The sequence below is a fragment of the Oryzias latipes genome, chromosome 12 (genome assembly GCF_002234675.1).
Source record: "Oryzias latipes chromosome 12, ASM223467v1".
Lineage (NCBI taxonomy): Eukaryota > Metazoa > Chordata > Actinopteri > Beloniformes > Adrianichthyidae > Oryzias > Oryzias latipes.
The window spans coordinates 25762541-25790149 of record NC_019870.2 but is presented as its reverse complement, the minus strand read 5'-3'; the positions used below and the strand labels follow the sequence as shown (position 1 = coordinate 25790149).

At 38.8% G+C, this 27609-nt stretch overlaps 1 protein-coding gene across 1 annotated transcript in view; it reads left to right on the top strand.

Annotated features, from left to right (window-relative positions):
* Positions 1-27609, top strand: part of npr2 (natriuretic peptide receptor 2) — an 81449-nt gene that overhangs the window by 22110 nt on the left and 31730 nt on the right. The window contains 5 exon segments of the mRNA NM_001104658.1: positions 6132-6245; positions 6613-6748; positions 7415-7509; positions 12869-13004; positions 18085-18166. Coding sequence (NP_001098128.1) covers positions 6132-6245; positions 6613-6748; positions 7415-7509; positions 12869-13004; positions 18085-18166 — 563 coding nt within the window.

Here is a 27609-nt window from a genome sequence, read left to right as displayed (position 1 = left end):
TGCTCTGGCCATAATAAGCCAGACTAACTTTGTCATTTTTCTCCATTTTTATATAGCTGTATGATATTATATCTATTGTATTTTCTTTTTTCTTTTGCCTACTTTATCATTTCAAGGATAAAAAAGCTTTAGCTGCCCAGAGTGATAATGTGTTCATTTATTGATCATTTCTGTTAATAGGATGATTTTCTAGTTTTAGGAGTTGTCTGCAGTATATTGTATATTTTTTTTCTCCAGTTGTCTCATTTATGTTGTTTTTGTCTAAGTTATGATTAATGATTGTTGTCATCAGATTTTGCAAAGGCTTCTCACTCTTTTCTCTGTGTACTTTTACCTTGAGTTTAATGTAAAACCATAGTTTTTGTTTTGTTTTGAAGTTCTCCATACTTTTCTATTTTGTGTTTTGGACAATTCCTCACGACTACAGTAAAATTATGAGCTGACATACCATTATTTGAATGATGGGTTTTAATTACACAATCAGACGTTTCTGTAAATATTAGATCTATAGCTTGGGCTGAATGAGTTATTCTTTTTGGGACATTTATCACTTGAGTAAGTGTTTTTCTTTTCTTTTCTTGCCTTATCTAGTCAGTTAAGATCTCAGTCCTCCATCAGTATTCATTCATGGTTAACATTTCTTCTATGCACCCAGGATTTTTGGCAGTGGGCGGCATAAACAGTGAGATTACAATAAAAGACATTTATAGAGACAGGGTTATTTTAACTCCAACACATTCTGATCAATTTTCCGGCATTTTAATCTGTTGGCACTGCAGACCCATTCTAACGCATACCCCCCCCCCCCCCCCCCACACACACACACACACATACACATACATGTAACCCAGTTGAGAAAAGCCCAAACCTTTATTAAAAATAAATACATAAAAATGGTGTAATAAGGAAAATAAATGGAAAAATGATAAAATAGACACTAAAAATTGGTGCTTTAGATAGTGGACACACACACACAACAATCCCCCTTTCTTGCTATTTTGAAGTATTTGTGTAGCTTATTGTTTTTCCTGTGCACAAGATGCCGCATGAACGTACTGTTTTATGGCGCTCTCTTCCTGCTTTGTCTCTGTGGTTCCTGAAATGCAGCCAGAATGAAGTCTGGTAGTGACTGCGCTGCTTCCTGACTGTCTGGGTTTTAAACCGGCTGCCGCCTGCATTCAGCTTGTCAGCAAAGCAACTGCTAACAGCCTGTTTATTGAGGAATAATATGCTCTAGTTGAGTGTCTGAGAAGAATTTGTCTCTCTTTTGCAAAAATGTGTCTGAGTAATTCACAGAGATCTGCTGGATTTATTTTGTTGTTGCTCTTGTGGTTTATACATTTCTTGTGGTCCTGGGTTTATTTCTAGATCCTCACAAAAACAAAGCAGGACTAAATCCTGGCTTTGTATCTCTATGTGGTTTTATTCGTTTATTCAACATTTAATGATTTAATGTCCTCATCATAAAGCTTCAGTCTGACTGGATTGTTTTTAAATTTGCAGTGTCCAGGATAATTTTTGATTTTTGGACAGGTAATACCATTAAGACTGTGAATTTTTTCCCCCCTGGTTAATTACTAAAACTACTGAAGACAAGAGCAGTCATGTCTGCTAATATTCTTTCACCTTCTTTACTCAAGATAACAACTTAATAACTTATTATCACGAGGTAACAACTGTTTTCTTGAGACAACAGAATAAAATAAAACTTTTTTCTTGAGAAAATTAGGAATACAGTCATTATCTCAGAAATGGACTTGGTTTTCTTAAGATAATGGGTTGGTAGAGCTTCAGTTATCCGTGTGGCTGAAGCGGGGCTAATATTCTTCCATAATAACGATCACGGCTGAGATTCAAATTTGTATTTATTCTTTTAATGACAAAAAAAAAAAAAATTCCACCCGAGTTAGACTAAAGGGACCACAATGCGCACACAAAAATTCATTATTTTACTTTAAAAGTTCATTTGCCGTGCCTTTTGTGTGAAATTCGGTTGTGTTTATTAACCTTAAAAGGATTTTCTGTGGAACACGGTGCTCAAAAATCTTATGAAGCTGCATTGCTTAATGGATTATTGGAGTATTATGGGTACTGTAGTCGGGTAGAATGATAAGTACTGTACATAATGAACTGAAAAATCGAGTCTTGTTTTGTTTTTTGGTGTTACAGATACACAATCTGTCTTATTAAAACAGTTTGACTATTTGTGCATTGCTATCTCTACAGATTATTGCAGACAAAAAACAACCCAATTCATTAGAAAACTTCCCATCAACCCCTCTGATCAATCACCAGCTGGCCCCTGGCCCCTCTAGATATTCTGGGAAGTGTATTCACGTCATGTTTTATGACAGTTTAGATTACTTGATGCAGCGTTATGTATAAAAAATGGATAATTCATTCCCTGTTCAATGAAATTGTGCTTTACAATCCGCTGCACCACATGATCTTAAAATTATAGTAATTAATCATAAATTGATCATTTAGTGATGATGCTATGGCTCACAACAAGTTGTTTTGTTTTTTGACTGATCTCCAAAAAAGGAAAAACGTATTTTGTTTTCTCAAGAAACAAGAAACCTTTCCTGCGATCATACCTTAGTTACTCATTTTATCAGACAAACCAATTATTATTTTATTCTGTTATTCTCAAGAAAACATCAGTTGGCCTGTAATAAGAAGAAGTTATTTTACTATACTTGAAAAAAACTAAAATAAAAACTTGTTATCATACATGGCCATTCTGGTCGTCCGTATAAGACACAATATGTTTCCTTGTTTGTTCATTTGATAGGGACGTTTCACATTGACAAAATCTTTTCAGACGGTGATAAAGGTCAATATTCTGGGTTATAACAATAATTCAAAAAATACATTTTTGGTCCCAAGACAGGACAACCTAAGAACATAATGAGGAAAGATTTGCTTTAGTGGGTGGTTTGATTGTAACGAACAAACGTGTGAATGCAAAGAAAATTCTGGTTAATTATTGATCAATTTTGATCCATGTCATTATTAAATTTTATTTTATTTTTAATTGATATTATTTTAATTGATATATAAAATTCCTGTACTCACCAAACTGGTTTAACCCCCCCCCCCCCCACACACACACACTAAACAGAGCTGCCTGACTTTTGCAACCGTTTTCTAGCAAATAGATTATGGAAGCATTTGTGTGGCAAAATTAAAAATAAAAGTCAAAACCAAAAGTCCTTAACATTTTCAAAATGAAGCTGCATTTGTTGACTGAAAATTAAAATGAAAAAGCAACACAAGGCTACAAGCCTGGCCGCACTGCTCCTAGCATGTCTGCGTCTCTTAGCAGCCGGACACACGGAGATAGCACTGACGTCATCGTCCCGCCTCCCTTCTGGAAATTCTAAATTGAATTGTGCGAGACTATTCGCAGGGTGGATGTGAAAATGAAAATGCAATCCCCTCTTTGCATTTTCGTTTTAATTTTGACACAGAATAAGCGGTTTTTAAGTAGAAAATGAAAAAGTATTTTGAAGTATTGATTTTTCATTTTAATTTTGAGTCATTTGATGCAGTTACATTTAGAAAATTAAAAAGCATTTCTGTTAATCCTTTTTAATTGTCAAATTAGACATTTCTAAATGAATTTTGCTACACATTTACCAGAGAACTATTTGAAAATGAAATGTCAAATACCATTTTCATTATCATTTTAATTAAGTGACAGAATAACTGGTGTTGAAGAAGAAAAGGAAAAAGCATTCTGGTGGATTGCTTTTCATTTTAATTTTGAGTCAAAAATGCTGCTTCGTTTTGAAAATGAAAAAGCATTTCTGGTTTTGACTTTTTTTAAATTATGCTACAGAAATGCTTTCAGAATAGATAACATAATAACTTACGATGGTTAAAAAAAGTGCATCACTGTACTGATTGAGGGACTCTGATTGAGGGACTGAGCAGTCTTTGTGTGCAGATCTACCATTAGAAGCATTTTCTAAGAGTATGATTGCATGTTTAATATCAACATTAACAGCCTGATGTGTGTTTTCCAAACTATTAGAATCTTTATTGACACTGAGCTGACTGACATCCATTTGAACAACCCTGACATACTAAAACAGGCATGTCAAACTCATTTTCGCAGAGGGCCACATCAGCATAATGGTTGTCCTCAAAGGGCCAGTAATAACTTATACAACTAAATGTAATGAAAAATAAATGTAACTACTCCTTAATGTTAAATAACTCATTATTTATTTATTATAACTTTTTAAAGTGACAATTCTTCTTTCTCTTTCGGCTTTTCCCATCAGGGGTCGCCACAGCGAAACAACCTCTCCTTCGAGGATGAGTCAATTACATAGCATAAAAAACACATGTTTGCTTGTAACTCTAGCATAAATCCTTTTAAATTTTGTCTGTTTATTAAAATCCATATAACTCCATTAATGAAGGCTCAAACTCTCAGAGGGAATAAAGAAAAGTAACAAAAACTGAGCTAGAAAGAACATGTATTACACATGTAACATTTTACAAAAAAAGGCTGCACACAGCCTTGCATCCAACTGATGGTTTGATGACAATTTGTCTGCATACACAAATAAGACCTGCAAACATTAAATAATTACAACAGCAGCTACACATAAATGATATGTAATAAACTAAAAAAAAAATTATTTTAAGAAATTAAAAACTTTTATGCTCTTGCGGGCCACATAAAATGACATGGCAGGCCATGTCATTTTGAGTTTTTGAGTTTGAAACATGTGTCCTAAAACATAAAACATCTACAACTTGTTAGAAACTAAAAGAAAAGCAAACATTCAACAAAAACTGCTATGAGACTTCATCTGAATGTTGTGTGCACAGGTGAATGTGTGTGTGTGTGCATGAGTGAATATTGTGTGCATGGGTGAATGTTGTGTGCATGGGCTAATGTGTGTGTGTGCATGAGTGAATATTGTGTGCATGGCTGAATGTTGTGTGCATGGGCGAATGTGTGTGTGCACGGGTGAATGAGACTGTGAAGCTACATTCACATCGGCCTCTGCAACACATAATCAAGCAGCCTCTTCCAATAAAAAGTCTATGTGAACATGTTTCTGGCTTCTGTGTTTAAAATTCTCATGTTCAAGCATCACTATGCAAGTTTTTGGGGTCTCCTTATAAAATGTGCTGCGACACGTTGAAAGTTAAACCAGGTAACTTTGTGGGACAGGGATTTGGACTTGACAGTGACGTATGAATGGAATCCCTAGAAATTCACAGAAGAGCTGATTCTCCAGATTTGCATCACTTTGACATTTTGCACAAAGCCTCTTCCAACAGTAGGTGGCGAACATGGGCTGGTAAACAGTAGAAAACAGAAAAAAATGAAGCCCCTCCCTGCTCTTTCAGTGTGAGCAGCATGGACTTAGGTGCACGTTCAAGAATGCTCGTTTAGCGCGTTCTTGAAGGGATGTCACCCACGTACCTAGCCTAAGCACTTTTTGGCCTTCAAGAAGGATAGTAAAGTGCATTTTGAGTAGACACCATTTACTATAGTGAATGAAAATCATTCATTTCCTATTCGATCTATTTTTTCCTTTGGAATGTGCACCCATATATTGACCACTTGGTTTTTCACAGGTTGTTTTTGTTTTTTAAACCAGAAGTTTCAAATTACAAACCTGCTTAGGACAAAAAAAGGTGCTTTTCCCCTGTATAATAATAAAATCTATACACCACTTCTGCTTCAAGAAAATGGTTTAGTTTACCGTGCATGCCTGCTCCTCTTGTATTGACTGCAAACTGCAGCAAAGCTGCAGTTAGAATCAAGTCCTGCTTTTTCTACACCCTATTTAGAGACAAACAAACACTTGGCTGACGATTGGTGCACAGTTTTCACAGAGAAACGCAGAAACATGTCACAGACAATGTTGGTGCTGTTGGTTTGGCAGGAGATGAATGTTGATGCAATAAACAGGGCAAGCAAATGTATTGGTGAAGAAAGAAAACTGCCTAATGTTCCAGTTTACAATTTTATTGGCAAAATTAAAAAAAGATTTTCAATAAATTAAGACAAATAAGGTTTGTTGCTACAATACGTGTCCACTCTATGGATGTAAACTCATCCTGTATGATTCTTTTGTCCCTCTGTGTGCTTCCTCTAGTCTGTTTTCGTCATAACGTACCATCCTCCGGATAATCCGGAATACAAGGACTTCCAAAGGAAGCTCCATGCCAGAGCTCAGAGGGATTTCGGAGTTAATTTGGAGCCATCGCTGGTAAGTTACCGTACTGGAAAACATCCCAACCGTCTTAATCATTAACAAGATGTCAAAGACAGAAAAAACTTCCCACTGAGAGGCGTGATTGCCGGCTTGGAATTATGAGTGACATTTGCATTATTGTTGGCAAATATTAGGGTTGCATTGACTGTATCCCAGACATTCCACATGTGAGTTGAACAAACGCACCATTGTCATAACAAAATTGCATCAATTAATTTCATTCCACTTGCTGGCAGAAGAATAGACACCTCCTTGTTAAAGAACAAGCAACCCTCCTTCCTCTATCCGAGCCCCTAATCCAAAGCCGATGTTGCGTAAACAGGCCTGTGGCTGCTGCTCCAAATAACGCTTCCTCTTGCAGATGGACTACATCGCTGGCAGCTTTTATGATGGCTTTGTGCTGTATGCAATGGCTTTGGATGAGACTCTTGCAGAAGGCGGAGCCCAGAACAACGGCATCAACATAACAAGGAGGACACAGAACCGCAGCTTCTGGGGTGAGCAAACGTCAGTCAAAAGCACCAAAAAACAGCCTGACAGCAGCCCTGCCGTGAAAGGCTGACCGCTGCAGAAAACGACGCGCCTTTCTTGTACAGATCAGTGCGACCTCACACAAACTGTGGTCCTGAAAAGCAGAGATGTTCTCCGATGTTGTTTCACTGCAAATCAGTGGAAACATTTCAGATAACAGGAGCAAACCTCTGTGGAGGACAGAGCACCACCAGACCCAAACTGCTTTCAAACGCACTCTTTCACCACAATAATTACAGTGTGATTGAACATTAGTCACACAACTCTCCATTTAACGGTACATTACATTCTTGGTGTGGGTTCGCACTCACTTCTTTCTTGCCTCTGGTTGCCAGATCTGGGCTCATTTCGCACCGAAACAAGTGAAACAATGGGGTTCTGTTGTTTCGGCTTGAAAGGGCTTCATCAGGACTGTTTTGTTTGGCATGAAAAATAAAAAAGGAACATGGAGGGAGGGGGGCAACTCACAGGGAAACAATAGAAAGTTTCGCCATCATTCCCGGTGTGTTACATCGTCTATTTGACCTTTCTTTATTTAACCGAACAACATTTTTGATGTTCCAAAAACACCGCTTTCTGATCAAGGATAATTTCTTACTTCTCTCAAAAGTCTTTTTATTTGTGTGTTTCAGGAGTGACAGGACTTGTTTCCATTGATAAAAGGAATGCCAGAAATATAGATGTCGACCTGTGGGCCATGACCAACCAGGAGACAGGAGAGTACGGGGTGAGACTTCATTTATTTTAGATGGAAGTCCATTCAATTGAAGCGGATAATAACTTTGGAGAAAAAAAATGTATTTTTTTCTAACCTAGATTTCTTTTTTCTGTCTTTTAAAATAATTTTTACATTTTTTTTTTAAAGGACTGCACAGCATCAGTACCCATCATTCTCTGCGGGTCATTTACCAAATAAATGAACAAAAGGAGAATTTCCCTTTGGAATTGCTTGCTTTTACACAGCTCTGATTGTTTTTTTTTAATTCAGTTATTTATTTGAACAGGAACAGTGCACTTTATTGAACATTTCTGTAAATGTGCCAGTGTTAGCTGCAAAGCTAATTTTCAACTGTAGTCTCCGGGCAACATGCAGATTTGTCAACAACAAGCCCCCAAAACACATCAAATTAACAGTAAAAAAAGCAAGTAATACAAAAAATCAGTAAGAGTTTGAAAGTTCAATTGTCTCTACATAGTGTATCAAAAACTTTCATGTAAATTGATAAATTATCTACAACAATGAAACCATTTAAATACGGAGCCCGTGACCTGACATTGGGAAAAAAAGCGTATTCTTTCCCACAAAATAATTGTGACCTTTTACACATCCCATATCTGCAACCAGAAATAATCTTAATTTCTTCCGGTTACATTTTAATAGTTAGTAGGATAACTGGTCTAAAGCAATATTTAAAAAATATATTTTGTCGATCCATCATTGATGTTTCTGTTGACTATAGCGAGGTGATCGCTATGCTGGGCGGCTGGCTGGACGGCAGACAGAGAGCCGCTGCAAGATGGGGAAGCAGCCAGCTCGGGCCTCCTAAATCTTGTGATGTTTTTCTTATATTATCTCATCGAGACAATAATAAATAAATCCCCTAGTTTGATTCTTGTTTTTATTTTCCCCTCTTGAACAAATGTGGGTCACAGGCAGGATGGAGTGAACCTCGCCGTACCGGCAGAGTCTCTAACTGATCTCATGAACCCAGACATGAAGACCTGGTAACCGATGCTTTTGAAGAGCTTTTTCAAATAAATAAATCTGATCTCTTAACATCCTCCGTGTCTCCCATGCATTGTAATTAAATATACACCGGCAGAAATGTGAATATTACCATATCGTGGGAAAGAATTGTTAACTTGTGGGAACAAATACTTTATTTGTGGGAAGGAAAACCTGATTCGTGGGAACAAGTTTTTTTTCTACCCATGTCAGGCCACGGGCTCCGTATTTAAGCAGTCAAAATGTGGTATGCATCCAACACTGACTAAAAATATGTACATGTGCAGCTTCATGCAGTGTAGGAAGCAGGACATTGCCTCTTTAAGAGTGTGTGCATTGTTGTTTTGATTCAAGCCAAACTTTAAGTTGATTTCTAAATGTATTATAAAGTTGAACACTATTAGGGTGAAGGGTGCACTGTTCCAGATGTTACAGCCGTCAACTGAGAAAACATATTGACTAGAATTGGTACGCCTGTAGGGCACCACCCGGTCACCCCTGGCTACAGACCGAGGGGATCCACCAGCACTAGATTTTGATTTCAAATATTCCCTTAATGGAGCCGGTGAAAGTCCATGAAGGATTTGTACATGCAAATATAAAGCAAAATTCAAAAGATTTGTAAGTTTCCAAGATAAAACTGTTGCCATATGAAATTGTTTTTTTGGCAAATATTTTCGATGCCATTTTGTACAAAGATTCTATCGGTTTAAGAGTTGTGTCACTAGTGGGCGTCCAGATTTTTAAAAAAGTAATCAAAGTGTGAGAACCACATGCAAAAATAACCGACTGTGACATGCTCAGATGTCAGTACAAGAATGACTAACATAATAAGAAACTCCTGTGTTATAGAACATTTCAATGAGCAGATTAGAATGAGATCAGATTTTTTGTTGATGTGATTATAGTTTTTCTGTAAAGAGGAAAAAAAACATCATTACTCTTAAATTCAACTGTACATGTTGGTTTATACCGTCACCAATCTGGATGTTTTAGCCTTAAACTGCAGTCAGTTTAACTTACAGACACACTGATATAACTCTGTTATGGAAACAGCAATAGGTTGGTATTTACAAAAGAGTATATGTTGTCGTGAGATGATGACTACCAAATAATATGTTTTTTGAGCACTTTAGTTAGACCTTTTGATTTTTAATTAAAAAAAATATGTATTTTCTAAGCAAAATCTTTATTGCCCAAAGGTTAAGGAGAACTTTTGATTAAGGTTAAATGTGCAGTTATGCTGTATCATTGATAAAAACAAAGGGAAATTTATTTCACCATTGTGGGATCAATAAAGTTCTATTCTATTCTATTCTATTCTATTCTATTCTATTCTATTCTATTCTATTCTATTCTATTCTATTCTATTTTAAGAAATATAGAAATGTAGTTCACATGTTCTGTCTTCAGATACAGCAAGACATTTAGTTTAAAGATGTCTATAAGGAGTACATGATATTTTTAATATTCTAAATCACGTGTTTTTCTGATGTTGTACGGCTGAGCCAATGTTTTTCTCAATGTCGGCTGCACATTTGCTGGCAATGTTGCTGTTTTCAGGCTCTAATCATATACTTTTGAGTGCTGCACAATTTTTTTTTTCTTAGTTCAAGGAGATTTTTTATGTTTCTTTATAAGTCAGCATGAAAAAAAAATTCAAACAATAAATGCCCCTCTAATTACAGTAATTTCTCTCCAAATTGTTTCCGGCCTCGTTACTCTTAGGTGCATTTGCTTGGGTTTGATTGCTGATCCAATCAAATCAGTGAGATCTCTCTTCAGATTACCCTCAACCTTTGGTGAAAATGCTGGCGTTTGTTGAGGCAAATGCTGCTGCTGTGTGTGTGTGTGTGTGTCTGTTTGTGTGTCTGTGTGTGTCTTTATTTCTCTGGTGGTGGTGGATGGAGAAATGGGTTAGCCACCTTTGACTCCGGTCAGAGCCATCTTCAAAGCACTCAGCAAGATTTCCAGAACTCATTTATCCTTTTGGTGTAATTGGTTCCTTAGTTGACCTGGAAAGTCTGGATGACAAGATCACACAGTTAAACCTTCAGACTTTCACAGTTGCCAAAGTTCAGACCTCTTTTTATACAAATATGTTTGTTCTTCTGCTGCATTTCAAACTCCACTCACACAGGTGGTGACTGTGTTCAAGCTCTTCTAGTGTTTTTTAACCTTTTTAACAATGTCAGAATGAAATAGTTGTCCATCATATCCTGTGTTGTTCTCGTGGGCCTCAGTGCCTGAAGGTTTTAGGGCAAAACGTGTAGCAGGAAGAAACCTCAAAGAAAACATGGGGAGTCATGTTTCACAGCAGGACAGCAGATGCTGAACCAACCTCCCACAAAACAAAACTCACTTTACAGAACTAACTGTTAAAAATTAAAAATCCAAAGATGCTTGAACAAACCTCTTAATCAGACATAAATATATTATCATAATGTCGACTAGAACATTTCTAATTTTATCCTCACAGTTGTTCTCTTTTTAATAACTTTAACTTAAGGGAGAGGAGTAATTTTTTCTCATATTTACACTGATTTATCATAAAGATTTTCCTAGATCTTTACAATTGTTATATGGATGAACAGGAATCACAAGGCTTACTAGCAGAACGTTTGAATTCAGAATCAAACAGTATTCAAAGAGGTATTACACAAAGTTGTAGTATTTATTACCACAGTCCAGGTAAGTACTCAGTAATGGTTGGCTCCAGGGTGTCCATTAAAAAGTAATAATGGACACCTAAAAAAGAAGTTCTGGTCAAATAGCCTTAGTGTTTCAAATTATTGCGCTAGCCTTAACACCTCAACAGAACAGTAGAAATGTGGAACATAGTTGGACATTCGAGATTCCACAGTTTATCACAACAGCAAGACAGTAGAAAAGTTCTCTGTCCTTCAAATGGCTCTATAATGGACATGACAGCATCTCTACAAAAATGTACCATCAACAGCAATGCTGACTTTAATTTTAGACACTTTTTTGACCGTCTTTCTGACCTTAATGCTTAATACAGAGTAAAAACCTATTGAGAAATAATTGTTATTAACTAATGAAAGAAATCGTTTATTGATTCACATTTAATAATTAGAGTTGTTGGATATTTTTAAAAAAAACAACAACTATGAAATAAACTACCTATGCACTTTGGTTTTCGCAACATCTAGACAGAAACAAGTACTTAGAGGTGAACCTCCCTTTGAAATGATGCCTTGTATCACTTAGTGTTAATCAAATATACCACTTTCCTCCCCTGGTTAGTTCTCACAGCTGCATCAGCAAGGTAGGTCCAGGCTCGATAACCATGACCGTGCGTCACACTGGGCATCAAATGGTCCAGTTTTTGTTAAAAATTGGTTTAAACATAAAAAATAACAAGATTAAAGTATTAATAATTGATTTCATATTTATTTATTTATAGGTTATTATGGTACAAGCGGGGTGTATCTCAGAAAATATTGGAAGTTAATTTACAAAAGTTGTACATTCATTTCTGATAATGCAGACCTGGTTGGGCATTATAAATGTTCTTTCATCTGATTTAGTTTGCTTTGTGACATTGTCATGAGAGAACTAAGTCCAAAAGACTAATGCGGACCAAACCACCTACAGAAATCAAGCGGCTCCAACAGCTTCTCATTGGGTGGTACTGTTGTCAAAAACAGACTGTGACCTGGACAGAAACATTTTTTAACGTTTATGTCATCTGCGCTCCTTGGTTCTCTTTGTCTTTGGTTTATGAAAAATCTATTCACACTGATTCACACACATTCACACCGAAGTGAACTGTGCCAGAATTCAGCCACAAGTGAGCAGAGACCCTCATTTTCAAGAGGGCCAGAGGACTAATGTTTAGTCCAAACAAGAGTTCAAGTGAGCTTTCACATCTGCTGAGCTTGTTCCCACATTCTTGATCAGTAAGTACTGAGTTATTTAAGATTTAAATCTGATCTGTAAGGTCCTTCATGGTCGAGCCCCTCCACCACTGAATGTGTTTACTTTAAGCTGCAGTTCTTTGGTTTTGTTCAGGGTTCTACGGGGGGAACTGGGTAGGTGGGGTGTGGGTGGGTGGGTTGGGGGGGGAGGGGTCCCATCTTTGTGTGATTGTCCTTTGTTTGCTGTTTTTAACAATCTTCGGTTTTTATGACTGTTTTATCTGCTTTTATGTGAAGCGCTATGTGTTTTTAACTGAAATGAAAGGCGCTATATAAATAAATAAAGTTTGAGTTTGAGTGTGAGTTTACTTAACAAAAATCGGCGAAGGACTGTTCCAAAGTCACTAAGAAAAGTAAAAAAACAAAAGTAAAAGTCTGTCGTGAATTGACTGTGTTCTGTTGTTTCTCTGTTGGTGCAGGTTGTTTCATACTACAATGGCAGCACCAAAGAGATCGTTTGGTCCCAGACAGAGAAGATCCACTGGCCCAGTTGTGGACCGCCACTGGATAACCCTCCTTGTGTCTTCTCCACGGATGACCCCTCCTGTAACGATGGTATAAAACAACAATCCAACATATGATACTAAAATTTTCTACAACTGATTGAGCAACTTAATTGAAATGCAAGATCTGTAGTACATGGAGCTGAAAAATGATTCTCAGCTCTTGGTCTTTTGTTTGACCACTCACATGCACACAATTGTATTTGGACTACAGAACCTTGAGAGCTTAGAAGGTTTGGTCCATTGACTGTATAAGCACTCAATGTTGAGCCTAAACCACTGACTGTATAAGAAAACTGGACTGAGTGACCCTCTCTCCCCTGGCATTCCAAACAAGAAGTTTCCAAGAGGCCAAAATCCCACAGACTTCTATAGAGAAATAAACAGCCATTACTCAGCCATTCTATTGGTTAGAATAACCATTCTTTCTCTGATACCTTTTTCTAACATTTCCTTGACATTTTCATGATATATTTCTCTTTATTGCAAGTTATTCAAGTTATAAACAGACCAATCAGATGCCTCATGTGGTCTCATGTCAAATGGTCAAAACATTTGATTGTTGAGTCCACTTTCAATTAGTAGGCGTGTGGACTTTCAACAATCTCACTCCTAATTGGTGAAAGTGGTTGCCATAGAAATGGTGACTCAGACTGACTCGAACCAAACACTACTTACTGAAAATTTCTGATAACAACATGGCGACATACTGTGAAAAAATGGCAACTGAATTGACTTAAACCATTTTCCATGGGAGACATCACACTTGGTCCAGTTAATGGTTAGGTCTCTGATGATTGAAGCTGAAAATTCTAACACTCATATGCACCAATAATGCAGGACAATCAGAAAACCGGCCATAAATGCACAGAATTTTTAAGAAATGATGTCACGTCTACTCGAGCGCAAAAAGTTGCTCGTCCAGCAAGAGTTTAGAGATTGCGAAAACCAGAGAATGACCCTCCTGATTTGCATCAGTTTGTTGTGTAATAGTGGTTAAAGGTTTTACGTGCTGCTTTAATGATGATTGGACCCTCGTTAAACTCATTTATGCCTCATGTGAGAATAACAAGTCTCAGGCTATAACACAGCACAGCGGCCCTGTCCAAGTCTGCCGTAAGCGCCGCTCTGAACCAGCAGTTTTATGTTCAGCCTGAGATTCTGCCCATGCCAGTTTCCAGAGGAGAGCTGTGCCTAGAAGTGGGACCAGCAGCGCCGCTGCAATGAAAACAACATAATGGGTCCACAGTAAAAGTCAGCTACTGATTGTATAAGCAAGCTGTCACAATGTTTTCATAAAACACAGGCGCCATCTTGAAGAGACAGTTTGTGAGAGGAAAAGCAGACGTATATCTTCAAAAAAACCAAAGAAAATCGGGGGGTTATGAGCCAGGAAATCATCAGGTCCTCTCCAGCTTATGAACAACCTCAGGTATTTACTGAACAGAAGCTGTTAAGTTTAAGTTTAAGTGGCGCCTACAGAAAGCTTCCACAGGGGAGGGGGCCAGATGGGTCCAATGGGCATCTCGGGGAGGCACACTATATGGTCCTTCTTTGGGAAGCTAATTCACTTTGGCTCAACTCTGACTGTGCAACAAGAAACCCTCAACTCACAAATCCAACCCCTGAAATCTGGGAAATATATTTCAGGGAAACAAAATTACAAACAGCTTGGTTTATTTAGGCTATTTCAACAGCTAAGCAGGAAAATTGTAATAAAATTAGATGTCAAATTAATCATAATTCAATATATAGTTCAAACAAAAAGATATAGATGAAAAATGACCTGAATTCCATCGTAAACAGCCTATTTTCAGATTTTGTGTGTTTTGGGGAAATAATTACAATAAATAAAAATAGATTGAAATGAAAATGCATATATATATATATATATATATATATATATATATATATATATATATATATATATATATATATATATATATATATATATATATATATATATATATATATATATATATATATATGCATATATCTATATATAGATATAGATATAGATATAGATTTCTATATGGTTTCTCCTCCAAGCTCGGGTCCTCTACCAGAGGCCTGGGAGCTTGAGGATCCTGCAGTATCTTAGCTGTTCCTAGCACTGCGCTTTTCTGGACTGAGAGGTCTGAGGTCTTTCCAGGTATCTGTTGTAGCCACTCCTCCAGCTTGGGGCTTACTGCCCCGAGTGCTCCAATTACCACATGCACCACTGTCACCTTCACTTTCCATGTATGCTTTACCTGCCAGCATCTTACACCCTGCAGTTATGTTCTGGATTCTTTCAGGCGCCTCTTTGCACAGCTTACACTTTGGGTCTTGTCTGGTGTGGTAGATCTGAGCCTCTATTGCACTGGTACTCTGGGCTTGTGGGAGGACAAACCCCTTCATGGGATGTACCACCGGACCATAACTGAAGTGGCTGATATCAAGAAGTCCTACCAATGGCTAGAAAGGGCTGGCCTACAGGACAGCACTGAAGCACTCATCCTGGCAGCTCAGGAACAAGCCATGAGCACCAGAGCGATTGAGACTCAGACCTATCACACCAGACAAGACCCAAGGTGTTTAAACCGACCGCTTGAATCAAAATATTTATCGATTTTGGCGATTATTCGACGGATTGTTTGATTAAACACAATGATATTGTTAATAAAAATTAAGCATAATTTATCAAAATTTATGGTGGTAGTGGTGGGGGTTAAAAGGGGTCACTGTTTGATTCTTACAGTCGCAGTGTTTCAGCAGCCCTGGACTTTGAACAGGTCACTGCAAAAACTGACTTTCAGCCAATTGATTGTGTGATTGCTGATTTGCTTGGGGTCGATGTCCTTCAGCACAAACAGCAGAGTTTCAGCTGGCAAACAGATGGACTCCTGGACCAGCAACAACCCACTTCACACCTTTCACCCCACACCACTGCTCTCTAACACAACACCAAGACAGGACGTTCTGCAAACCATGTGGAGCGTGATCTGCACAGTTTTCACAAGATCAAACAAAGCAGTGTCACTTTGATATATATTACATTTGTGTGTGAGAAAATTGTCTCTAAAATATTTGCATAAGTCTTCTGTGTTTGACTACAAACAAGTGAAACATCTGTTTTTCCAAAGTCCAACTTTCTGATCAGATAAGTTGTGACTCTTAGTTTGTTTGGAAGTTAAAAAAAAAAACTTTTTTTTTCGTGGCACTATTCTGTGACTTTTTATATTAAACAGAGAATGCATACATTTAATGGGTTTGAAGAAAATATGTTTTAACCCTTGTGCTATCCTATGGGGTCCAGATGACCCGATCCTTACATTGACGTGTTATCCCTAGCATGACACAGGTGGATAAAGGTGAAGAGGATTTCATGTTATCCATGGACACCAGTGACGATCACATATGAGAAAACCAGATGTTTTTTTCTGTTTGGAAAAATTGTCATGATTGTTAGAGAAACAAAAACTCAAACTGAATGTAAGAACAAACTGAAACCATACTTATCAGAGCGAAGAAAAAAACTCTGAATAAACTGAAAGAAACATGGACAATCTGAGGATTGGCAGTAAAACAACAAAAAACGCTCAGGCATGAATCAGAAACATGAACAACTATGTTTAACCAAACTGAAACCAGGATGATGATGACCTTAGTTAGCGACAAACAAGGAGCATAACTGCAAACTACAAGAAAACCAAGTTAACACTCAGAAACAGATGATTTATTTTGGTCATTGGGTTGCTGGAGCCCATCACAGCTACTGTGGGGTGGATCACCCTGAAGAGGTTTCCAAACTGTTGCAGGGATTTCAAAGTAAATTAAAAAAGAAAGACATTTGAACAGTATTTTACATGCTGTCCTAAATCATGACACCGACCTGTTTTGAGTTTGCATAACTTCACCTGTTAGGTGTTTCTCTCTGCAGGATCAACTTTTACACCTTTACCTATTGGCTGTATATGAGAACAAAGAAAAAACTGCTTACTTTCAGCTCCAACTAAAAGAAGTGAATTAAGTCGCCATATTTTTGGGTGCCGACGTGTTCGTGCCAGACGACTTCAGTAAGCACTGATTGGTCCGAGTCAGTCTGAAGTCCACACCCCTTCCACTGGAAAGCGGGCTCAGGAGAATCTGTCTATCAAACGTCTTGAACATTCAATATGAGACCACATTCTTTTATTGGGACATCTGATTGGTCAGTTTGTAGCTTGAATAACTTGCAATAAAGGAAAAAATATGATGAAATATCAAGAACATGTTAAAAAAGGTAGCAGATCACAAATGGATATTCTGACAAACAGAATGACTAAGTAATAACTGTTTATTTTTCAGTAGAAGTCAATGGGGTTTTGGCTGTTTGGAACCAACAGGTACTTCCTATTTGAAACGCCAGAGGGGAGGGGGTCACTCAGTCCAGTTCTCATATACAGTTAAGGCTTTCACCTCAATGGCAAATGGGGTGGGACAAAGTGAAACTTGAAGATCATCTGGGTCTACCCACCTGCCCATCAAAACACACACTTAAAATGCACAGCATTGAGATCTAAAATATATCTAAAAATATATAAATTCAAAATGACTGATTTAAAAAAACTCCCCCCAAACTGTTGTCATGAATAAAAAGACAAAGCAGGAAACACACAAAAACGGAGGTCAATGAGAAATGATTCCCTCCGTAAGGACAACATGCCTTGCTCATAGCAAACTGGATGGTGGGATCTTGGGCTGATTACAGCTTTGCAGGGTTCCAGTCGTCATGTGTGTGACTATAGATGCCCATCCCAGAGAAAACACTGTCACTTTCAGAATCCAAATGTCAGATTATTTCACAATCATCCACACGTAAATTCCTGATAGTTTAGTCCATTCAAAACAATTACAGTAATGGTTGCAGTGAAACAAAATCCTTAAATTGTTTTCTTCTGTCATTTCCATCGTTTATAGCAGGTGATAAAATGTGGCTCCGGTCGGGTTCTAACCAGGAAGAACCAATGCCAGTCTTTGCTGCCTTGACTGCCTGTTTTCCATGTGTGCTGCAGAAAGTCACAGCTGTGAATTTCCTGATACCGTTTGAACATATGAGAACATATGATGAACAAATGAGAACCTTAACCTCCTCTTTTTCACATTTCCAGGTCTCCCAGTTCTGGGAATTGTTGCAGTGGGTTCTGGGCTGGCGCTCATCATTTTTGGAATCTCCAGCTTCCTTATCTACAGGTGAGCTTGATCACCTCCTGCAGATAATTCCTACTTTAACGGAAACAGCTGATCTTGACAAATAGAGAGATGCAGATGTGATTCAAACAAGATTGCAGCGTTGTGCAGCTATGCTGGTGCTGTATTTATCCAGCTGTTGCTACAGCAACAGCTCAGCGGGAGACGAGATGAAAGCAGTTGTGAAGTGTGTTTAAGCTGCCAAGTGAGCCCATATAGCAGCCCCAAATGAGGGTCACTGCCATCTCTCACCTAATGATCATTAGTGTGTTTTTTTGCTGGATTAATGCTGAATGCTTCGTGTTTGATCCGCGGCTGATGCCAGGCTTAGCACGTTTTAGTCTACGCTTGTTTTCCTCTCTGAGGATTATATGCTTATTTGTGAACTGGAAAAAGTCTTTTAGAGTTTAAAACCTCTGAGATCCTGATGGGAGACGCAGACAGAAGACTTCCTCCTTACACAGTCAAACCTTTTTCTCAAGCTGATGGGGAAAATCACGTTACAAACCAAAGGTTGACCTGGTGAGACGCTTACACTTTTCCTCAGGGTTTTGTCTAGAAAAGACTGCAGAAGTGAATGAACCTTAAATGGTTTAAGTTACTGTATTTTGTGGAGAAAAAGTCGCATTTGCCAATCCTGGCGTAATGCTGCAATTCATGCATCAAAATTACATCTGATGCTTCTTTTGACACTGTCAAATTTAAGGCTTGTCCAAAAATGTGTTCATAAATTAGACGCTCCCATTGTGTGGAGAAGCTACTGTCTGAGATTTTTAGCTTAATCACTACATGGAGGCTTTGACTGTATATCCCCCAAATAATGCACCAAAGATACGGATGAGGTTGAAGTTTATTCATTTTGAAGAGCTCTACAAAAGCATTGATAATCACGTTTCACGTCTTTTTTTTCCCATATGGTGATCCTTAGCTCCATACTGGAGGGGCTGCATCTGAATGATGGCGTATTTAGTTGTTCTTCCGTCTTTCTGTGACCCAGTTTGATGACTTGCTGTCCCACCAATGAGAGGAGGAAAAAAAAGAAAAACGTCATAATATTCAGGAGGAGAACAATCCGATTCTCCTCTGTGTTTGCTTTGGACGGCGCTTCTTCTTCTGCGCTGCTGTCAGCAGCAAATACTGACACCCACAGCGCCCTTTAGCAGTTGTTGGTGGGAAACAACCACTAGAGGGCAACCGGTTGTCAGTGGTAAAATAACAAATATGCAAGCCTATTTCTGCTTTTAAAAATCACAAAGAAGTCACTTCTGAGTATGAGTCGCACCCCTGGTCAATTTATGAAAAAAACGCGACTTATACTTGGGAAAATACGGTATGTGAAGTACTTCTGACAGCTGCTCTGTCTGAAGGATCCTGCAGAAGGTTTGAGGATCTTCATGAGTCACCAGCACAGACTGTGAAAAACAATGGATAAATTAAAGTGTGACGTCACCCATAGAAATTGCTTTACCTGCGGCTCTCACGAAATGAGGCAAAATCCCTCACCATTGCTTCCTGTTACGGGGGCCGCCATGTTGAAACCAGTTGACAGTGATTGGTCCGAGTCATCGTATCTATGGTAATGGCGACACAAGTTGCCACAGATATGATGACTCAGAGCGACTTGGACCAATCGCTGTCGACTGGTTTCATCAATGGCATTCCTTTATCAGGAAGCAATGCTACTTCCTATTTCGGAACGCAAGAAGGGAGGGGTTGAGCTTTTTATTGCTTTTACAGTCAATGGCCACCAGACAAAATTATTTACAAAATGTCCCATTTTTACAGTCTTGTAAAAATAACATTCTATGCATTTTTCAGTTCATTGTATTTAGTCCTTTGTTCATGGAAACCTACTTCTGCTTCATGATTTTTAGGATCAGATTTGTTTGGCCACCTGCTTACATGTTAATCCCACGTTGGACTTCTGTTCCCGGGTTTACGCTCCATCTGCACAAAGTGTTCCTCACACTTCAGCTGAGAGCTACACGGCAGCGGGACATCTGTTTGGCTTTACTGACGTCCACCTCTGCCAATCCTGTGTTTATTAAAAACTGCTGGTTCTGAGCTGTTTATGTAAACCCAGTTTTGTCAAACAGCCACTTTGGATATATGAATGTAAAACACCCCATAATATTAGGAAAAAACATTTAAAAATCTGCCTATTAATTAGATTGGAAGCTTTGCTTGCAGTTGCACTTTAATGTGGAAACATTTGCAAACACTGATGAAGATAAAACGTTTGCATGTCGGTTTCTCTTTTGATGAACCAGGGACCGCTGTATAACCTTAACCAAATGTCACTCAGGTCATTTATTTCTTTGAGTTTATTTGAAGAAGATAATACAGCCTAATGCACATGAATATGTACCAGTATAAACTCTTAGTGTAAACAAGCCTAAAGCAGCTAATTTCCACTAAAAATGATTAAATGCACGTGTAAAGTTTTGATATACTGCCCTCCCTTATTTGTCTCAGGATTGATGTTTCAAAAATAAAGCATGAGAGGTGAAATCTACAAATTAGTCATCTATATATATATTTACAGTATTTATAGATGATTTAAGGCTGTAGAACCCTATCACTTTATATGCACTTTATACACTTTTCTCAGACAGCCATGAACATTTTCACACTGCTCTTTCTTGTTAAATCCAAGTTCAAACCTTCACAGAAAAATGAGTGCAGGATTATAAATCGAAAACAAAGATCTGATCTCAAATGAAGATTTACTTAGAAAGCTGAATGTATTCTGCACAGAAGGCACAGCATGGAGGAGGTTGATTGACAATGGTCTAATAGGCGGCAGAACTTATTGCACTGCAAAAATATTACTAGATAATATCATTAAAATACATGCAAAATTGCTCACAAATATCTGCAAAACAGGGAGGCCGCCAAAGGTGAACCTTGATGTAGCGACAGACCAGTGGAACTTTCTGTGTATTTGATCATGCTCAAACCGTACAGGGTTCCATAGACACCAAAACTCCAGTTTCAGTCACAACTGTCCTCACGGATGGATACGGGCTGTCTGTGGGCGAAAAATGGTCAAACCTGTACAGGCCACTCACAAAACATCAAAGTCGTGGACTACTTATTCCTCATTTTCACATTCCGGTATTTTGAGTGTTTCCATCATAAAATGGACAGATTAAGCTGGACCGAACCACAACATTTTTGGGTCCTTGTTGGTTTTATGGAACGGAGTGGTTAGGGCGGAGCTACTGTTGAAACTCGATGATTGACTGAAGATTGTTGTGACAAAAGAAAGCACCAATAAAGTGGCTGTATTCCTCTCTGCTGCCCGCAATCTTCTCTCAAATAATACAACAAACAACCCACAAGGGTGAGTAAAGGGGAAGTAGGTGAGACGCAGGCATATCATTATTATTTGTTTTACCCCCCAAACCCTGCACACTGCAGAAGACGCCTAAGTGCTGCTGAACTGCTTGCCCCTTGCAGGCTCCTTACCCCTAGCCTGACTTTTAGAATTTAGGAAATTAAACTATCAGAGTGTAGCTTGTGTGGGTTTCTTACAGGGGATCACTTATCGCCTGCACACCGCGTGCGTTCTGCATTTTTACGTGGTCAGGAAGGGGCCAGTATTCGCACCTTAGTAAAGTGTGGCGCAAGAACACCATACGACTGCTTCACTCCTACGTTATAGGTGTGTGTAACTTACATTATCCTAAACCCACAATACTCAGGTGCATGTCAACTATGTTATCAGCCAAAAACATCCCTGAGAACTGGGGTTGCACACAAAGGAGTCAGACCATTCTGGTGTCCTGACCTGGTGTTTATGCCTAAAAGCCATAGCATGAACTCTATGTGTGTGTGTGTGTGTGTGTGTGGAGGGGGGGGGGGGTCTATTTTATTTTAGTTAGTTTTAGGGGACAGCATTTTCATGTATTTTTTCAATCTGAGGAATGTTCCAGATGTTCCTGTCTGATGTTGGAACTTGAACAACTTTAGTGTTCAACAAGAAACAGTTTTTGCTCCTAAAATTACTTTTCCTCGCTGGAAAAGCCAGGTTCAAACATTCCCTTTGCTTTTATCAAACAGTATTGCTTAGTATTTAGATTACTTTAGTGATCTGAATCATTTATGTGTTAAAAAACATTTAAAAAAATAGCTTGGTTGTTTGGAGGAACCCCTGGAGGAAGAGCTCAGTACGCAGTGAAGGAAATATATTTGTAGGAAAGAAGTTCCCACACTGTTTTTTCAATTTCAAGGTTTTAACAAGTTGAAGAGGGAGTTGTATTTTCTCCTAACTGTGATTCAGTTAGGAGAACTGTGAGTAGCTATTAGTGTGACACTCCAACCCCCCCTCCCCATCCCTAAATCCTCTGACTCTTCAAAGAGAGGGTGTTCTGACCGCTGTCAGCTGCAGGTAAGACAAAACCTCAAGTCAAAATTAGAACCCGCCCAAATGCTTGAAACTGTTGATGTGGTTTGATAACTTACTTGAATTCTTAGCTGTGTTCAAATTCACTCACTATTCTCTAACTCCTAAAAGACTGTAGGCCAGAGTGGAGAACTGGATTTTAACCACTGACTGTGAGAACTGGACTGAATATGTGTGATGTCACCCATGGAAAATGGCTTAATTGTGAGGTCAAGCCAGTCGTCTTCGGTACGGACGCCGCCATGTTAGAGCCAAATGACGTCAGTAAGCAGCGATCGGTCTGAGTCAATGTTTCGATGGCAATCAGGAGTGAGCTCTCTGGAAGGCCACACCCCTATCACTGAAAGCTGGCTCAGGAGAATCTGTCAATCATACGTTTAAGGTAGCAGAGGAAGAATGATTATAAACAGAATCACTGAATAATGGCTGTTTATTTCTCTATGGAAGTCTGTGGGTTTGTGGTTTTTTGAGGCAGCAGACATTTCCTGTATGGGACATGAGGGTTCAGGGGTCACTCAGTCCAGTTTTCATATACAGTCAATGATTTAAATGCAACTCAGATACATGGGTACTACTTTTCTTTGAAATGCTTAATATGCCACGACCAATTTGCTATTATGAATAATCTACAACCTTTCAAATGACAAATAGTTCAAATGCAATGCATTGTGGTCTATATTTGCCAGTAAAGTGAGCATGGATGCACACCGGCTTTTTTGCACACTTCTGGAAAAAGTTCCAGAACACTGCATTTTGGAATTGTACATTCGGTCACTTGGACAAAACATCATACTCCCTATATAGTGCACTATAGTGGGCAGTGAGTGAATCCGACACAACCCTACTGTCAATCCTTGAGACTATTTTGTTTGCAGATTTATGTTTTTTTTTTTAATGAGCTGAATTGAGGGGTTTCGCACAAAGCAACTTTAAAGAAACCCATATGTGATATTAAGCTTATTGCTTAAGATCCGAATATTCCCTGAGCATCTCAAGATCTAAATGAAAGTGGCAGGTTCTAACAGATTAGCTGTTTTGCCAGGAGTTTTAATGAGAACATGAGTGAGGTTTCACTTTAAGTGGTTCATGCAAACAGTCTGCTTGTAACTGGAGTTCATTTCAGGTGTTATTTCTGCTGCTCAAATGTCTTGAGGGTTGTGCTCAGCATTCAGCTGAGAAAACAAATGAAAACTGTTGCAGTGCCTTCGGTCTGCATGTTTACGGTGAAGCATTAAGCCTTCTTTAATTACCCAAGAAGTAAATCATGCATGCCTGAAGTAATGAAGCTCCTGGAAGGAGCTCTGAACGCTGCTTGATGTCATGGAAAATTCTGCAAGTATTGAAATGAAAATTTGAACGTTTTTTTTCTTGACGCATTTAATTAAAAGTAAGCGGCTAACATAACGCTTAACTTCCTAATGCATGGGTGTCTTAAATGAGCTGATTTGACGCCACTGAACTGCTAAAAATCACAACCATGATTTGACGGATTTTTCAATACTGATCATTAGCACTAACAAGCGTTAATCACCAGCCAATCACAGTGGATTTTGATCAGAGGAGAGGTGGAGCAAAGATGGAGGAGCACCTATCCGCCTGAGGTAAATCCACTAACCCTAAATCTGAGTTGATCATGAAAAATAATTCAATAATCTAATAAAAACAATGAAACTTGAGTTTATTCTCATCATGTGAGCTCACACATGCTCTACTCGTTTTTTTTCCTGTAGCTTACGGTTCAACAAACACTACATGGTTTCCCAGCAAGATAGCTATCCTTCCTGAATGCCCCTTCGGTAAGTTTCTGACCAAAGTTGTTTTTTAAACTTGTATTTTTACATCTTGAATCTGGGAATGTAATAAGCTATGTTCACACCGCCCTCAGCAGCACAAGTTTCAAGCCAGCATTTCCAATGAAAAGTCAATGTAAACACGGTTAAACGCATGTTTCAGGCTTCCACGTTCAAAACTCGCATTCATGCGTAGCTACGCAATTTTCTGCAACTGTTTTCGGCCATGGAATGCCAGCTAAACCAGATCAAACTTTGACCAATCAGGGACTCTGAAATTCACCAAACTCAGAGCGTAGCGGGTCTGTTTGGTGAACCCAGACACGGTGACGAGCCTGGGGACGTCTGCGTTTGTTTTTCAAATAAAGATCTTACATGATGGTAACCCATATCCGCCATTGCAAGGACGCTAGCATTGAAACAAACCGTTTCTGTGAATTTCCTTCAACTGTTGGTGGTGTTATGCTCTAGGAAACAGTAGGAAAAGAAAAGAAGAACATCATGGACTAAATGCATGCCTGGTGTGTTCGTAGTTTGAAACTTTAACAGGAAAGGGTTTGGAGTCTGCAGCACTTTTTCACAGCAGTATTTAGATTGACTGGCAAATACATTGACTGACAGTTAGACATCACCTTCTCACTTCTGGATTCATATTCGCTGTTTCAATGTCCACTTTGCAGTGAACCAAACACTCACCAGTGACTTCCTGTTTTTGTTGTTTTTTGTGATCCAGGCATCAGGAAGGCTTTGCAGATGGACATAGAAATGAAGATCCAGATTCCCCAAAACCACCACTAAACCCCTTTATAAAGCTTCATCAGGCTCCAAACGTGAAATACTCATCTTTGATTTAACTTTTCATATTTTTGATAACATGTAATTGAATCAGTTAGTTCAAAAGGGGCCCAAGTCCAAGAGGTTTGTTTTTCCAGGAAATGATTTTAATTGCATAGCTTAAAGGGAGGATCACCAAATGATTAATACTTTACCCAGATTCAGTTCATAGCTTACAAATACTATAATATGAAGCACCTCACTTTTATCATTTCAGAGGACTAGCAAACTAAAGTCTCTGGACTTGGGCCCTTCTTGATTTAAACAGGGGCGCTGCCATATTGGATAACTAGTGCTGCCATCTATGGGATAAAGCTAAACCCATGCAAGAGAGGCCCAAGTCCAGGAATTCTGCACTAAATGCATTTTAAATGTCAAGCATAGTCAATACATTACAACGGACTTGGGACTTTTTTTGGACATAATCAGATAGCTTTTCCCTTGAAGACCATAAAACATATAATATCTCCATTTTGAAAAATTGTGGACTTGGGCCCCTTTTGAACTAACCGTTTCAATTGTATTTAAATACAATATATTTCTGGTATTCCTTAATATGTAATCTCAAAATATATGTGTATTCTTTTTTTTGTGTAAATTGATTTGTGGAGGAATGTTATCCTACATGGATGCGTGAAGATGCCCTGAGCTTGATTTTTTTGTTTGAAAGTTTTAGGATTCTGAACCTCAACTGCTGCTGATGGTGTGAAATGTCCCCTACAGTAAAATGACCTGAAATAAAAAAAAGGGCCTTGTGTTGTGAACCTCCTTCTCTGTGCTGCTTGCTTCACCAGCTTTAGCAGGTTGGTCCGGGTGTCCCCTGAAGTCAGAGGGGCTTTTTTTTAATGCAGTCCAAACTTTTGTTTGGACGCCGCTGAGGTGTGAGGTCGGCTGCAGCAGTGTCTGCAGAGGACGTCAACCAGAACAGCAACAGCAGCTGTTGTTTCAGCGGCTCGACTGCTTTTCACAAGCTGTTGAAACAAAGGGACCAGTGTTGCCCCCACCCCACCCCTACACACAGAAAGGTACATTTTTGGGGGGTTGACGTGGTGAATGGGCCTGTTTAATAATCTCAAATTCTAGCAAATATTAAGAATCCTTTCTGCAACAAAACTCTCATTTTTGTTTTCGGAGCAGCCAAAAGCCAATAAAATGAGGAGCGGAGTTTGGGGCCAGAGCGGCTAGAGCAGGAAAAGGCAGAAATATGGGGATGTGCAAACGCTGCAAGTATTCCCTGCAGCCATCTGGAAGTGTTTTACACCTTTTAGATTTCCCTGGAATGCCTACCCTCTGCTTATTTTTCATTTCTAAGTGTTTCAGACCTGAATTAATCCCCCACCCCTTTACTCAGACAAAAAGAAGTTTAAACGAGCAAGCAAGTACAAACAAGGAATTCAGCGGAGTTTCATTTTTGAGATTTGCTCTTGCCGTAAATTATCAAAGTGCAGCTCCCGTTGGATCTGCCCCACATGTGCTGGAATGCTCGTCTTCTCTGGGGTTCTTCCAGCCCGAGCGGCACTCAGAAATAACACTGAAATCGTGTCAGAAACCGGAGGAGACCCATTTCTCCGCTTCTTCTGATCTTTTCTGATCTGCTGTTTTTCACTTACTGATGATCAGAGACGATCATGATTGGGGAACACCCAAAGGAAATTTAGATACCATGAAAATAACTGTATAATCTCCTGAGGCCGGCTATAATAGGGGTGGGTGATGGACACAACTCACTAGTCTTGACCCAAAACAAACAAACAAACAGTGACCCAAAAAGGGAAAAAAATGTCAAACTTGAGCTTCATTTCAGCCATCTGACTTGTTCTGTCCTGGAGAGCTGGCTTGTGCTGGAAGAACCCAAACATTTGAACAAACCCCACACAGACGCTCTTTGTCCAAATCCCCTTTTCTCATCCCGACTTTCTGTTGGATCCAAAACCTGATCCAGAGCTGCTTTGGGATTTTTCCCCTCGTTCTTCTTCCCGCTGAAAGAAGCTGACAGCTTTTACTCTTAGCCGTAAATTTGAACAGAAACGTTCAGTGTGTAAACAGATGTAAGAATCATTTTGAAGTTTTAAATGAACATTAAGTTTCAGAATGAAGAAAAAAAGTCACATTTAGCAGAAAGAATTGTTTTTTTTTTACTTCAAAAACCCCAATCATATTCTTCTTTTTGCGTATTTCTGCCAGTAAAAGTCACAGACACAGAGCAGCATGGATGTATGTAAGTATCCTGGATGTTTTCTTTCTGCATATTTTTATAATGAGGGAATTCGTCTGAGGCGACATAAATGCTGACAGGAACAATAGACAGACGAGTCGGAAAAACCTCACAGCACCTTCTTCTGCAAAAACATCAATAGATTATTTTCTGATTGACACTCTCAGCCACTCACTTCATTTAGAAAGAAGCCTGCTCT